This window comes from Athene cunicularia (assembly GCF_003259725.1).
Source record: "Athene cunicularia isolate RWA chromosome 4 unlocalized genomic scaffold, athCun1 chr4_part3, whole genome shotgun sequence".
In the NCBI taxonomy this organism is placed as follows: domain Eukaryota; kingdom Metazoa; phylum Chordata; class Aves; order Strigiformes; family Strigidae; genus Athene; species Athene cunicularia.
This window is the reverse complement of record NW_020799100.1, coordinates 7,815,225-7,830,025: the sequence shown is the minus strand read 5'-3', so window position 1 is coordinate 7,830,025 and position 14,801 is coordinate 7,815,225. Positions and strand designations below refer to the sequence as shown.

General features: G+C 36.7%; 1 protein-coding gene across 2 annotated transcripts in view; it reads left to right on the top strand.

Moving 5' to 3' along the window:
• The window catches only part of SMARCA1 (SWI/SNF related, matrix associated, actin dependent regulator of chromatin, subfamily a, member 1), a 38,089-nt gene extending 25,481 nt beyond the window's left edge, over nt 1–12,608 (top strand). Inside the window, exons 19-24 of one of the 2 annotated variants that reach the window (XM_026848303.1) lie at nt 1,693–1,815; nt 3,377–3,509; nt 4,430–4,548; nt 4,744–4,956; nt 10,085–10,195; nt 10,881–12,608. In XM_026848303.1, coding sequence (XP_026704104.1) covers nt 1,693–1,815; nt 3,377–3,509; nt 4,430–4,548; nt 4,744–4,956; nt 10,085–10,195; nt 10,881–10,952 — 771 coding nt within the window. In that variant the 3' untranslated portion in view covers nt 10,953–12,608. The remainder of the gene's footprint in view (nt 1–1,692; nt 1,816–3,376; nt 3,510–4,429; nt 4,549–4,743; nt 4,957–10,084; nt 10,196–10,880) is intronic. The other variant, XM_026848304.1, reaches the window with a different exon arrangement.
• Nucleotides 12,609–14,801: the final 2,193 nt, after the last annotated feature.

The window sequence follows — 14,801 nt, the reverse complement described above, 5'->3', positions numbered from 1 at the left end:
CCCCCCCCCAATCCAGGAGACAGTCAGTGACCTACTGCATCACATAGACACACACAGGTCTGTGGGACCAGATGGGATACACCCGAGGGTGCTGAAGGAGCTGGCTGGGGTGCTCGCCAGGCGCTTTCCATCATTTACCAGCAGTCCTGGCTGACCAGGGAGGTCCTGACAGATTGGAAATTGGCCAAAGTGATGCCTATCTATAGGAAGGGTCAGAAGGATGATCTGGGAAATTACAGGCCTTTCAGCTTGACTTCAGTGCCTGGGAAACTGGTGGAGCAGCTCATCCTGAGTACCATCACACAACACATGTGGGACAACCAGATGCTCAGGCCCAGTCAGCATGGGTTTATGAAAGGCAGGTCCTGCCTGACAAACCTGATCTCCTTCTATGACAGGGCGACCTGCTTATTGGATGAGGGAAGGGCTGTGGATGTTGTTTACCTTGACTTTAGCAGGGCCTTTGACACCGTTTCCCACAGCATTCTCCTGGCAAAACTGGCTGCTCAAGGCTTGGATGATCACACACTTTGCTGAGTAAAAAAACTGGATGGCCGAGCCCAAAGAGTTGTGGTGAACGGAGTTAAATCCAGTTGGTGACCGGTCACGAGTGGTGTCCCCCAGGGCTTGGTTTTGGGGCCACTCCTGTTTAACATCTTTATTGATGATCTGGACGAGGGGATCGAGTGCATCCTCAGTCAGTTTGCAGATGACACCAAGTTGGGTGGGAGTGTTGATCTGCTCGAGGGCAGGGAGGCTCTGCAGAGAGACCTGGACAGGCTGGAGCCATGGGCTGAGGCCAACTGGAGGAGTTTCAATAAGGCCAAATACAGGGGCTCCCCTTGGGTCACAACAACCCTCAGCAGCGCTACAGGCTTGGGGAGGAGTGGCTGGGGAGCTGCCAGTCAGAGAGGGACCTGGGGTGTTGGTTGACAGCTGGCTGAACAGGAGCCAGCAGTGTGCCCAGGTGGCCAAGAAGGCCAATGGCATCCTGGCTTGTATCAGCAATAGCGTGGCCAGCAGGGACAGGGAAGGGATCTTACCCCTGTACTCAGTGCTGGTGAGGCTGCACTTTGATTCCTGTGTTCAGTTTTGGGCCCCTCACCACAAAAAGGACATTGAATTATTAGACTGTGTTCAGAGAAGGGCAACGGAGCTGGTGCAGGGTCTGGAGCACAGGTCTGATGGGGAGTGGCTGAGGGAACTGGGGGGGTTTAGTCTGGAGAAGAGGAGTCTGAGGGGAGACCTCATCGCCCTCTACAGCTCCCTGAAAGGAGGGTGCAGAGAGCTGGGGATGAGCCTCTTTAACCATATAATAAGTGATAGGACAAGAGATAACGGCCTCAAGTTGCACCAGGGAAGGTTTAGACTGGATTTTAGGAAGCATTTCTTTACAGAAGGGGTTGTTGGGTGTTGGAAGGGGCTGCCCAGGGCTGTGGTGGAGTCCCCATCCCTGGACTTAAGAGTAGAGTCGACATAGCACTGAGGGATCTGGTGTAGTTGGGAACTGTCAGTGCTAGGTTAACAGTTGGACTAGATGATCAAGGTCCTTTCTAACCTAGTTGATTCTGTGACTACATCAGTTCTGTGAGATCTAATGCCTGTGTATAAATTGTAAACCAACATTGATAGAAAAGTGTAAAGTCTCTTTAACATTGTTGCACCACTGGGTATTGGTACTCTTGATTTTAGGTCCCCAGGAATCCTGACCTCCCAAATGCAGCTCAGGTACAAAAAGAGGAACAAAAGAAGATAGATGAGTCTATGCCTCTGAATACTGAGGAAACTGAAGAGAAGGAAAAGCTTCTAACACAGGTGAATTAAAACCAGCTGAAGTATTTCATCATATATTTTTTACTAGTATGGAATATAAATACTAGTAATCATAAATACGCACAGGAAGGCTACACTGATCTTATAGAAAGAATAAAGCATGCAACATGTAATGATTTTGCTTGGCTTTGCTTTGAGGGACCTTTCCTGTCCTTGAACAAGTTTATGTCTTAGTCACCTACTATTTACTTGAATGTCTGCAACATTTCTGAGGCACAGACTTGTGTAGTAGATACACTATCCAGCAATACATGCAGAAATGGAATCAGTGGGTTTCTTCTATATACATCTACCTTGCATGACTTGTTTTTATCAAAAACGGTTTGAACTGGAGAGGAAAAGCCTCTATCAACCTACGCTATTTACACAGATATGTAAGACATCACATCTGTTAATTTTGTCCCAGTTGGATTGTTGACAGGGACCAAATCCTTGTCAGTGGCTAGTTTTCTGACTTTTTGGACTGTTACCCTGCTGAGTAGGCTTATTGAAAGCTAATTGTTAGGGAGAAAGGTGTGTCTCAAAGCAACAGAATTTTTTGATTCAGATTAAAATTTTCTGTAAAAGAATTGGGCATAGTATACCTTAGGAAGAAATATGCAAGATCACGATTTGGCTATTAATTTCACCTGTTTATAGCAGAGGAAATATTTAAGCTGGTGCTAATATGCATGTCAATACAGCTGTTAATGATTAAAAAGAAATACTTATATTGTATATATTAGAGTTCTTGTAAAGATGCTAATTGTGGAGTGAGCTTATTCAGCTGGAGAACTGACAGAGATCCTTGTAAATGTATTACTGTGATGAAAGAAGCTCAATGCACTACAAATTGCTATTCAGGCATGTGATTTTCTTGTTTGTTTGTTCTTGAAGTTTTCTTCTTTCCCTGTCTTCAAATTGTTATGTCTCATTCTTGAATGATGTTTAAGCGCATTGTGTCTCACTTAACTTGTTCAGGTTTGGATTAATTTCTTCAGTACATAAGAAATATTCTCTTTGATTATGCTATAGAGTTGCCATTTGATTGCATCTTTTTAGACTAGAGATCGTTTCTTGATATGCTTTTCATCCAACTGTTTGACTCGTTCAAGGTTTGTAAATATCTGAGGTAGGAGCTCTTGCTTTAGATACTTGCCCTACTCTAAGATCTTGTAATGACCCTTGCGTTGGTGCACTCTGAGTTCCTGTTTGTTGCTTGTATCTGCTGAAGGGTGACTTAAGTAAAATTATAGTAACCTGTCATTGAGCTTGTTTCTTTGGAGAAACACTGTGTAAAAAGTTTAAAAAGAAAGAAGAGTAAAAAGCTCTTCCTAATGCATGTGGAGTCATGCACCAAAATAACTCTCTAGGCTTTTAATGGCTCAGTAATAAATGCTGTATAAACAAGTTTATGGAAATCCCAAAAGACCATTAACCACTGGAATTATGTGACATTGCAGAGGCATTGCCAATTGGAACAAATGATACATATGTAAGACAAAACTTTGCAAAATGTGTCTCTTCTATCTAGTAATGCCTTCTTGTATTTTTCTGCTTATAGGGTTTTACAAACTGGAATAAAAGAGATTTTAACCAGTTTATTAAAGCTAATGAGAAATATGGTCGTGATGATATAGACAATATTGCCCGTGAAGTGGAGGGCAAGTCACCTGAGGAGGTCATTGAGTATTCAGGTTTGTGACATTTTGAAATGTGTTTCTTAATCATGTGGTATCACCATTGGTTTTGCTACATGTTATTTTCAAATTACAAGATGTAGAATTTGGATATGTATAAGAATAGTTTGGGTTTTTTTAAAGTACATGAAGGTTCTTTTCAGAAGGCTTAATTCTGTTAAAAAGGTTGATTTTGCGATATATGAATATGCCTTCATCTGTCTTAGTCAAAATTTAGAACTTGGCATAGTTAAACTACGCTGACCACATGGTGTTCTGGAATCATGAAGTTGCCTTATAGTGGCACCATAATTATTTATGCTGTGAGTGTATATGCTATTTTAGCTGGTACGCTGTGTTTTTGTCTTCCGTATTTACACAATGCTTTTTAATTTGTAAAGAATCCTTCCTTTTTCATCCTTGGATTTAATTTTACTAAATGCCTTCATAAAATTTAACTTTGCAGTGTTCTTCCTATAGCTTAAAAAGGAAGAGCTCCACAAGAGTTCCCTTCAAAGTGTTGAATTTGTTTTGGGTTGGCTAAATGATGTCACTGGAGAGAGTAGTCTCTGACCTTAGAGATAGTTAGCGAAAACTGAAAAATGAATGTTTCACTGCTAGACTAGCAGCTCTAACCTCTTTCACCACTGTTATGAAAAGCTCTCCTTAATTTTCTTCCAGTTTTGCATGTTGAATGTAAACTTTGTTACAGTTGTTACTAAACCTTTGCTTATAGCCAACTTTCAAAGACTGAATAAAGGGTCTGTGCAAGTTTATTTCTTGGCTAGCATAGTGAAAGGGAGAGTATTAGCAAATCTTTTAAGGTTTAATGGAACCACAAACTGCATTCCTTTTTTTTGCTGGGGTGCCTCAGCTGAGCAAAGTAGTAAGAGTAGAGGAAAAAATTTTATTTTACAAATTATGTTTTGCATTTTTAGCTGTTTTCTGGGAACGTTGTAATGAACTACAGGACATTGAGAGGATTATGGCTCAAATTGAACGAGGAGAGGCAAGAATTCAACGGAGGATCAGTATCAAGAAAGCCCTCGATGCTAAAGTAATCATTGCAGGTTTTTTTTGTTTTCTGCAGCTGACTTTTTCCAACTTCCTTCAGAAAAGGAATAGTTGGGGATGGAAGTTCTATCTTTTTGTGTAGCATATATAGTATACCATGTATCAGTAATCTAACATGTAATAAATCCTGGATGTAGTACTGTATGTTTAATAGTTCGTATTTTTGTTTTGCATTCAGATTGCAAGGTATAAAGCACCATTTCATCAGTTGCGTATTCAGTATGGAACAAATAAAGGGAAAAATTACACAGAAGAGGAAGACAGGTTTTTGATATGTATGTTACACAAGATGGGCTTCGACAAAGAAAATGTGTACGAGGAACTAAGGCAGTGTGTGCGCAATGCTCCTCAGTTCAGATTTGACTGGTTTATCAAATCTAGAACTGCAATGGTAGGTATCGGTTACGTGGAATAAGTCATTATATGAAGTATCTTTTTAAAGCACATTTGGATTTGTGCCAGAATATTGGAGTCTAGGAAGCAGTGGCTGAAAGGATAACTTCGTTTTTTATTCTCATTTCTGATTTTTAACAAAATAATCTTTTCCCTTAGTACAGCAAACAACATAATTCAGCTGAAACAAACAGATTAGAAAACCTCCCAAGCTGAAGTCCCATGTTACCCAAAGAGATTAATGCAGAGGTAGACTTCCTTACAAATATCCTTGTTAATTTTATTGCAAACTAAAAGTTTTACCAAACAATGTATCTTAAAATATGACCGCTTTTCAGAATTGTTGGACAACATTAAAGGCTGAAAACATCTGAATTTTATACTGGGAGAAAATAACAGCGTTTCTAATATTGATACTTAATTTCTAAAACTGTGAGGATATTTAGTGATTCATGTAAGAATTAATCATTGAAGCAATTGGTTTAATATGCACTTTGTAGTTGTGAGTAAGGATTATCACATGCAAGTGCTTAAGGTTTTTTTTAGTTACACTTTTCTGAAGATTTCTGTTCATACTTAGAGAACATAATACAAGTTTGATAGCATGTATACCAGTAGTCTGATTTTTAGCTGTATTTTTTTCCTTTCTCTGAAGAGAAGAGCCATTCGTTTTTAATTTAGCCATTAAGGAGGAAGTGATAACACTAAGAGAAGCTTTGGTGGTTGAAAATAATAAGCTATGTAGATACTAACCTCAAAATATGGGACTTTTTAAATGGTAAAAAGCTGTTAGCTCTGCCCTGGAATTTTTGCTCAGATCTCCCCCAGTTAATTTTTTTATGAGTAAAATTTGTATGTCTGTGTGCCTTTATATAAGAAATACATGCGTTTCCATGTGAAGATATCTTATGGGGCAAAAATACACTTCCTCATTTTTATTATAATACTGGAAATAACTTCATCTAACTTGAGAATGTGGGAGGTGGAACTTTTTTTTTTTTGTCTGCTTAGATAAAAACCTGTATTGGTGATACCTGATACAAAAAAGTGGAGCACACTGTCCCTTATACAGCTGTCATAGATTGTCTCCATTTTCTTGTAAGCAAATTTCTAAGTAAATGCTATGCTGCAGTCATGGAACTTGTCATTTCGTGTACAAATCTGGATTATTTTTTTTTTTTTAGTAGTTTAGTGTAGCAGTTGCAGAAACAGTGTGCATTATTGTTTACTGTCTTAATTTCCTGGCCTCAGGATTTGTTTATAAAATGTTCCTTCAGAATTCTGGGTACTCCACCTAAGAATAAATAAAACATAAGATAAAATATTTAAAAAGTGTATTTGAACAGGTGGGAATATTTACTTTTCCCAGTACTACTTATGCAATACAATTTCTACTTGATAGTTCAGCAGTTAAAGTGTTTCTGGGTAGTTTGGTAGTTAGCCCTTAATTAAAAAGAATTACAAGCCTTGCTAAAATGTCTGTTTGAAGAAATACTGGATTTTAAAATTATGTCCAAAAAGAGAGAAACCTCCACTATTTAGTCTGTTACGAAGTTTCTTATAAGTTGTCTAGGGAGGAATCCATTTAAGTAAATCATAGAAATAGGTACTAGAAATTAAAAATGTAGCTCAGCATTTAATGCTAGTTGGCACATAGTTAAGTCAGGGGTAGAGTTAAATACTCACTTTAATCTCGCAGATTCTTATATTCAGTATAATTTTTTTCCCCAAAAGGATAGGAATCCTTTGCTAAGGTGTAGAAATACATTCTGTGGTGTCTAATGCTGAAATTGAGGCACTAGGAATATAGTGAATCTTTTGGCTTACGTTTTATCTTAAAGTTATATCCATTAGTATTTTTATCCTGCTATTGCACAGTTCAAAAAGAATAGAATGAAAATACAAAGCTGAAGTATTCTTTTGCTTTCAATGTGCATTTAATTTTCTTAAATGTTTTAAATTGTCATATGCATGGTTTAGTAGCTTGTAACTGCCAATTGCTGATACATTTTATGTATTCAAATATCCTGACGTTTGTGCAAGTATTAATTCCTGTTGGTCCCCTTTGCATTAGCTTAGTAATTTTTATGAAGAAATGTGCTGGAAAGACACTTGCTATCAAGAATAAGGAACCAAATATAAACACAAATCTTTATAAAGGGGTAAATAGTAAGTTCAGTGAAAGTAGATAAAACTCCTTAGAATACTGAAATTCACATGTGATCTCAAAATTACTCTTTATTATTTTCAAACTGTTATGAAACAAGATAAAAAGGGCAGCATAATTCTGAAAAGGACTTGCCAGGCTTTCTGAGAAAACTGTGTTCTACTAACCACTAGATGTCTCTTGAATTCCATATAAATAGCTAATTTATCTTCCATCTTCTAGTTTCTGTTTTTTCTCCTTATGAAGCTTTCTCTTGGAAAACAAAAATTCTGCTTCATTTATTTATTCCAAAACCAGATGGTTTACCCAAAATGTGAGTTTTCAAAGAGACTGAGGGTGCCTAAAATTGTAATTATTTTTTAACTGGGCACAGAGGTTTAAATTTTTAAGTTGAGTTGTTATTGTTGTTTTATTTCTGTCCGTGCAGGAAGAATGCAAAATATCATGGCAGTAGTGAATTATGTATCTGTTTTCTGAAGTCATAAATTATGCATATTCTCTTTTACCTTTCTGCAAACTCTACCTGGTATGTAAGACAAATGACTCCTATGTAAATACAGGAATATAGAGGCCTGTTGACAGAGCTTAGGACTACTTTCACTCTCAAGTCAGAATCTCTGCCTTCAGTCATGCAGAAGGTGATGGTTCACTGCTCCCATCTTATTTATTTCAATGACGGGGTGAGCAAAGTACGTCTTATCTCTTTCCACCCTAAAAAGAAAGTATCAGGCCACAGTGAATAAAATGTCATCTCTAAAGGTGCAAGGCATTTTAAACTCTTGAGTGTATTTTTATACTATTAAAATGCAATAGATCAGTCCATATTGAAATTTCAGTAGCTCGATGCCAGATTTATGCAGATCTTTCTGATGGTAGGTATAGAAGAAACCTGTGTGCATGTCATCTCTTACCATCAACTGTTTCTGTGATTCTCCAGAGAATATTGGTTTTGAGTCCCTCTTCTGTCCACAGCGTGGTGTTCCGGAGTAGTAGTCCATCTGGAAATTCTAACCATGAACCTGTACACTTTAGTAAATGTATGTGTTTATGCAAGCATTTTTCTCTAGGAAAGAGGAGGATTTTTCTTAGTGCCTTAGGCAAATAGATCAAGGTTATTTCTCAGTCCTTTCTGATTGCTTGACTTGAATTTAACACAAACCAGTTTCTCATGTGCTAGAAAAGATCTGGCTCATAGTTACTATGGAGTGGCTTGTCATCTGTCCTATACGTATAGCTCCTAAGTCTTTCAGTGCACTGTACGTAAATTTAAATGCTTCTGACATATTGACAACCATCTTCTGTCTTTTAGTTTATATCATCTCTATTCATCTACAGAGGGTAGGTTTTAGGGCAGAGGTGCTCTTCTGTGTTTGGGGATGCAGTGTATGTTGGGATGGCTTGCACTCATGTTTTCTCAGACTTGATGCCTTTTTATCTAAAAAATGTTGTGTGGGCAGAATTTGAGTGGTTTTCTAGTTGAAGTAAGTGTGGTTTACTTTTAGCAGGACCATCTCATTCCAGGAATCATGGTGCCCTAATTTATGGTTGAACCTGTACTGGGGGACGTGGGGTCACTTTTACGTGGATGCGATAGAGATTACTCGTTATCATTCTCTGCAAAACTGCATGCATGAGACTAATGTTTCCAGTATGGAGTTGTAAAGAAAAATGTCCTGAATAATTTTTTGTTGTTGTTGTGGTGAAACAAAATTAATGTCGTAGCAGAGTTCTCTGTGTCCGTTCTGAGTTAATGGCTTTCACCCAAGGCTGTGGAGCACCCTTCCACATCTGTGGAAGCTATAGAACTTAAGGAACATGCTTTAGGGTATTGGCATCTCAAAGATGAGTCATATGTTGACTGTTTCAGAACATTCAGTATCAGGAAAGCGTTCAGGCTGCATTGTTTGCCATCACATAACTTGATAGCAGAGACAATATATATGTTACAGATGCTGAGAAAATAGAGACTAATTCCTAGACAAAAAGGTCACCTGTTCACTTCATTGCAAATGGACAGGTTGTGGGTTAAGATTTATGCTACTAGGTAATTCTAGGATAGCTTGTGGTTCATTGAATTTAATAGAGATAAGACATATTTTTCTGGCTTTTTCCCTCAGAAGGAGGATTCCTGCTTTGAGTTGGAAAGAAAAACCCATGGAATCACTGTTCTCAATGTACATAGAACATACTGAATAATTATAATAAAAACAAGTATTATTATGTATTGGGTAACCTTTTTTTTTTTTTTTGAGACTTTCTAAATCAGCTGAGTTCTGTTAACCAAGCCAACTGTTACTAACTGCAATGCAGATACTTTTAGGGTTGTACTGGAAATATTTTTTAAGGTATAAATTACTTTATGGCATTTAATCTTGATCACTTTCAGGTGGCTTGGACGGCTTGGTGCTAAAAGCATTTAGGGCCTGCTACCTTTTCAGTGCTGTTTGACTAAATATACAACAGTGAGTTCATGATTTAAGACTGGATAGATTTTTGTTAGTTTGGAGCTTGACAGTGTCTTGCCACAAAAAACTATCCTTGTGTGCCACAGGAAAGTATTGCTTAAGGTAGCTTTGATTTCTTTTCTCTCTGCTTTAAACATATACTTGAAAAACTCTTTTCCTAAACTCTGCCATAGTATGCTGTCAGGCTATAATTTGCTTGATCTATAACAAGATGAAACATCAGATCAGTCTTTTGGGGTGTCAATTTGGAAGATACAGACGATCTTGAAAACTCCATGTCAGGAAGTTGAATATTTTGGTATGTATCTCTCTGTTTATAAATAAAGTTTCACCAAGGTAAAGACAGATGAACAATAACTGAGCTAATTGTATTAGTACATGAGTACTGAACACTTTTGAGAGCTTAAGTATTTTGAATTCAAGAATTCTGAACATATTTATGTAAACGAGAGAATTTGTATAATTAGAGAATTTGATGTTTTCTGTTTTCTTAGGAGTTTCAGAGACGCTGCAATACTCTCATATCATTAATAGAAAAAGAAAATATGGAAATTGAGGAAAAAGAAAGAGCTGAAAAGAAGAAAAGAGGAGCAAAAGTTACAGCAGTATGTTTAACAGTACTTAGTTCTAGTAGCGCAGAATTCAATTCTGGTTTCTTAGTAAATGAAAAAGATAATTGTAGCCATTCATTGTTTTAGTATAAACCATTAGTTGAGAGATTAAACTGAAATACTTGTCAATTCACAGCTCTCTTGGATTTTACATGGGTATTCCCAATTCATAGTATTTTGGGGCTTTTTGGTTTTTTGAGAAGAGTCTTTTGTTTAAGTAGCAGAGGAAGACTGTTTAGTAGCACTGCCCTCTTTCTACCTATGTATTTACATCATGTTTGCTTTAATTCAACCTCAGATTGTTATTCTTCTCCTACATGGTAGTTTTTGAAAGAAGAAATGATAAGAAGTAATGCTTTTATTTTGAAGAGTTGTCATCTTTAGAGTTGTGTATAAGTCAAGGTCCTGATCTTTTAATCCAGAATTTTTTTAATTCATGGTATGTGTGATACCTGTACCATTGAGACCATGTAATGATTGTAAAAAGATAAAAAGGGTAGCAGAATTAAGTGTTTAAATCTGGGATTTTTGTTTGCCCTTTCATTTTATCCTACAAAGCCGAATTGAAATATATAATACATTAGGGTCACTTCTTTTTCAATAGTATGTATTTTAAATTTTATTTTTGTATAATGCCACCGTTTTGTTGAATTTATAAAATATTTTTTCCCCTTTTTAGTCACAGAAGAGAAAAGCAGATTTGACTGCTGAGAACTCTGGAAAAAAAGATGCTAAGAAAGTGAAGTCGTGAACCTGGAAATGAATTCTAAATGTAAAACTGCCACTTTCTTCTCTCCATCTACAAGTATTAATTGCCAACTTGTTTGTATTCATGGTACTCTCCCCCAAATCCCATGGTTTAATTTGGCAAATTTTGTATACTTTAGAATATCTTTCTTTACCTAGAATGTGTAGCTTTATATCTTATGCATTCCAGTATTTTTGTGTACTGTATTTTGTGAGTTTCATGTCTTTGGCAAAATTCACTCAGTCCTTGTTTTTCTGAAGCTTGTGCTGAGGTTTTAGCTTTTATATGTTTTATATGCTGCTGCTTTGAAAGAAAACCTAGATTCTATAGCTGTATTATTGTTGTTTCATATCTTAAATTTATATGGCTGTTGGAAAATAAACTGACTTCATTATTTGAAGAGAAGTATACTTCACCTTTGTTTTCCCTACCCTCTCTTTTTTGCATAGCTACATTTAGAGTGAATGTTATGGTTTGTATAATTGTGCCTTCATCACTGATCAGAGTTTTTTTCAGAGGAGTACTTAGATAGGATTAGGAGCATGACAGAACAAAAAAAAAATCTAATTAGACTGACATCCTTGTTTGCTGTCAGTATTAAACTGACATTTTTCTCTGACTTGTTTGGAAGGAAAGCCAGCAAATATTTTTTTTTTCATTCTTTAACACTGATTTCTGCTGGGCTTCTTACATGCTTAAACACAGGGTGAGGTGTTTTTCAGAATGACCTCTAGATGAAAACATTTCTATGCCTAATAAACTGAAGTAGTCAACTAACAGTTTCTTTTTTAAGTAACAAACAAAGTAATTCTTCTTCTTGTTGGTAGGCTGCTCAGCAATGCTGCCTTGTGCTAGATCTTTGTTGCTCTAATTATCTCTGCTAACTTTATGCTTTTACCTTTGATTCAACATGTCAGTCAGAAGCAATGGGGATATGTTATGGAGTGCTCCTTTGTAGTATTTCTATTTTAATGAAGGGATGAAAGTGTTGGATGTATGATTTTTTTGACTTTGCAGGAATGGCCTTTTTTAAGCAGGTTCATAGTTTCTGCTCACCTTGGAGTCTCTGCCTTTCCCGGATCAGTAGAACAGTGACTATGACATCTAATGTTTTGCTTTAATCTTTTGTCTCTGATCTAGTGTTTAGTATGGACCTTGCTACAGTGAGACATGCCCTCATAATGTCAAGTCTAGATTAATGCAGTCTGCTTTACATGGTACTTCCCTTAAAAACTAGGTGTAAATTTCTTCTAGTGCAGTTTGCTTCCTTCTGTGGTTTGAGGTGTTTTGAGATTAAAAAAACCTCTTTAAACTCTCTGTATTTCATGCTTTGCATTGGGTACCTTCTGTATTTGTAAAATTCAGGACTTCACAAATGTCTTGAGTCTTATGACAGAGTTCTGCCCATATTCTTTTATGTAATTTAAAATATATTGTAATGTCTGAAGTTTTCTGGGCTTAGTCTCTGTAAGCCTGATGAACAATTTCCAGCTTTTATTGATAGTCTGTGCTTAAGGTTTGGGGCAGAATGGCTGTGACTTGGTTGAGCATTTTGAAAGATTAATAATATGATTTTGTATTTTGGAATGGAGCTTTTGCTTGGGGACCAAGTTATTAATTATTTCACTGGGATTTTATTTGTAAGACTTGTATAAAAAAGGGTATTCATCTGTTGAGATTCAGCTGATGAATTGAGAGCTGCATACAATAATGATGGGGCACAACTTTCAAACAGGTGTGATGGGTGTCGGTGCATGCTTTTAAATGAGTGTGCAACCCAGATGGGATAGGTCTGCTCAGAGAAGGAGGATGTCTTTTCAGATAATATTTTTGGTATTAGAGTAGTTGACATCCTGCTTTATCCTTGGGAGAAGGACATCCCATGTAATTATGGGCTGGAAAAAGGCTGTACAGCTACATACATACATAATCACAAATCCCTGAAGCATTGCTATTAATAGAGAGAGGAAGATGCCTTATTTACATTTTCTTTTTGGCTCCCATGTCACTCAGTAAGTTTATAGCCTGAAATTCTTAAAACAAGTAAAAGGAGGAGGGAAATAAAGGTTGGGAGAGCCAGTTGAATTGTTACTGAATTACATGCCTAGGTCTAGACCTTATTCCATTGCTCCTATTTAGCATCAGGTGAATATTTTAATGTTTTAAGTCTTGAAATAAATGTATTCTGGTTTTGTTTATTGTAGATTAGCTTTGTTTGACTTGCATGTTTTTGTGTATCCAGTTTCTCTGTGTTGCAAAGTGTATGGAAAGTCTTAAAATGGTAATATCTCAGCTTCTTTTATGCAAATTTCTTGGTTTGAGTTACCACTTGAGTTAATGTTCACTTTTCTTCTCTTTCAATAGCATGATATACTAGCTATATAGCAAAAGATCATGCAATTGTTCTTCCAGATATTATCCTCTTGATCAGACAGCTTCTCTGAAGAATGATAGATGCTCCCAGGAGCTACCTGTTATCTCTTAGTCTGTAGTTCCTAGTTAAACTGAATGTGCTGTTGAACAACAGTCCTTGAGAGCACTTGTATACTATGTACTAGTTCCTCAGTTTACTGAGTCTTCCCATCCATCATGTCCCACAGTGATAACTAAAGAAAATTGCTAACAGCTGCTGGTCAGGATTAAAGCAAAATGGATCTTTCTCTTCATTTTTCGTTCTTCTAGTTGCAGATATACACACAGTATGTGCCTAGCAGTATCTAAATGATATGCCGCTGTGACTCAAAATTAGATGAACTAAAATAAAGGAATCTTCCTTCTTTTAACTATTTTCTTGGGTGAGGAATACTGTTTGTAAGACACTTCTAAGCACTGAATGTAATGTGATACAAAACTTCTGAGATGTCTGGGCCTTTAGGCAATTTCATTGCAAATTACATGATATAAAATTTTGAAAATAATTTATTGTTTCCTTTTGAGTAGACAACTAAAATTTGATTGTGTTAGCACTAGGCTTGAAGAAAGAAAAACTAGTCATCTAACACCTTTCACACATCAGGCAGTGCATGTAACATCCTGGGAGAGGTCACAACAGTTGTGTTCTTTTTCTTTTCATGTATTCATCACTTTCAAACTATCAGTCCTTTTATTTTTGAGTTATGTTAGTGATGTTAACAAAAAAGTCACACAGATGACCATCTTCATTATCTTTAATTTCAATTTATTATAATGACATAGAGAAGGAATGAAGCTTTTTCCCTGTTGGTAATACTAGACCTTCTTTAGATACTCTTTGCACAAGTTAGCATTACTATACTGAAATATTAAGTAAGAATTTTTTTCTTGTAGATTATCATTGCTTGTTTGATTTAATGCTAATGCTGATTATAGTTTAAAAAAAAAAAATCTACCTTTCACTCTTTGAGATCATAAGCAAGGGGTTCAGTATATGGAAATTTATCAGAAACTTCCTAAATGCCTGATGGAAGTATCTTCCCTTATGCAGTGCCTGCAGTTCTGCTGTGCACTGCTAGGATACAGGTGTTCTCTGTGCATGCCTCTTCCCCAGGTTCAGTGGAGGGATTAAGTAGTTCCAGTGATCACAAATTAATGCCAAAGGTAAAAAATATGGGCCTTACAGGTTGAAAAAGCATATGGAATCCTGTAGTCAGCAGCGGTTTATGTGAATGTAAAATAACATGGTTGGTGCAGACATTGGCACTTGTGGTGTCGGAAGGGATTGTTCTGATCTGGTTGAGACAGCTTGACAGTTGTTAGATTTTACTTAAGTTTACTTAAGTTTATCTAGTCCATGTATTTAGCTTCAAGCATGTATGTAAATGCTTTGGTGGGTCACAGTTACGATGTTTGATACGTTCTTTTTCTGAAAGCGTT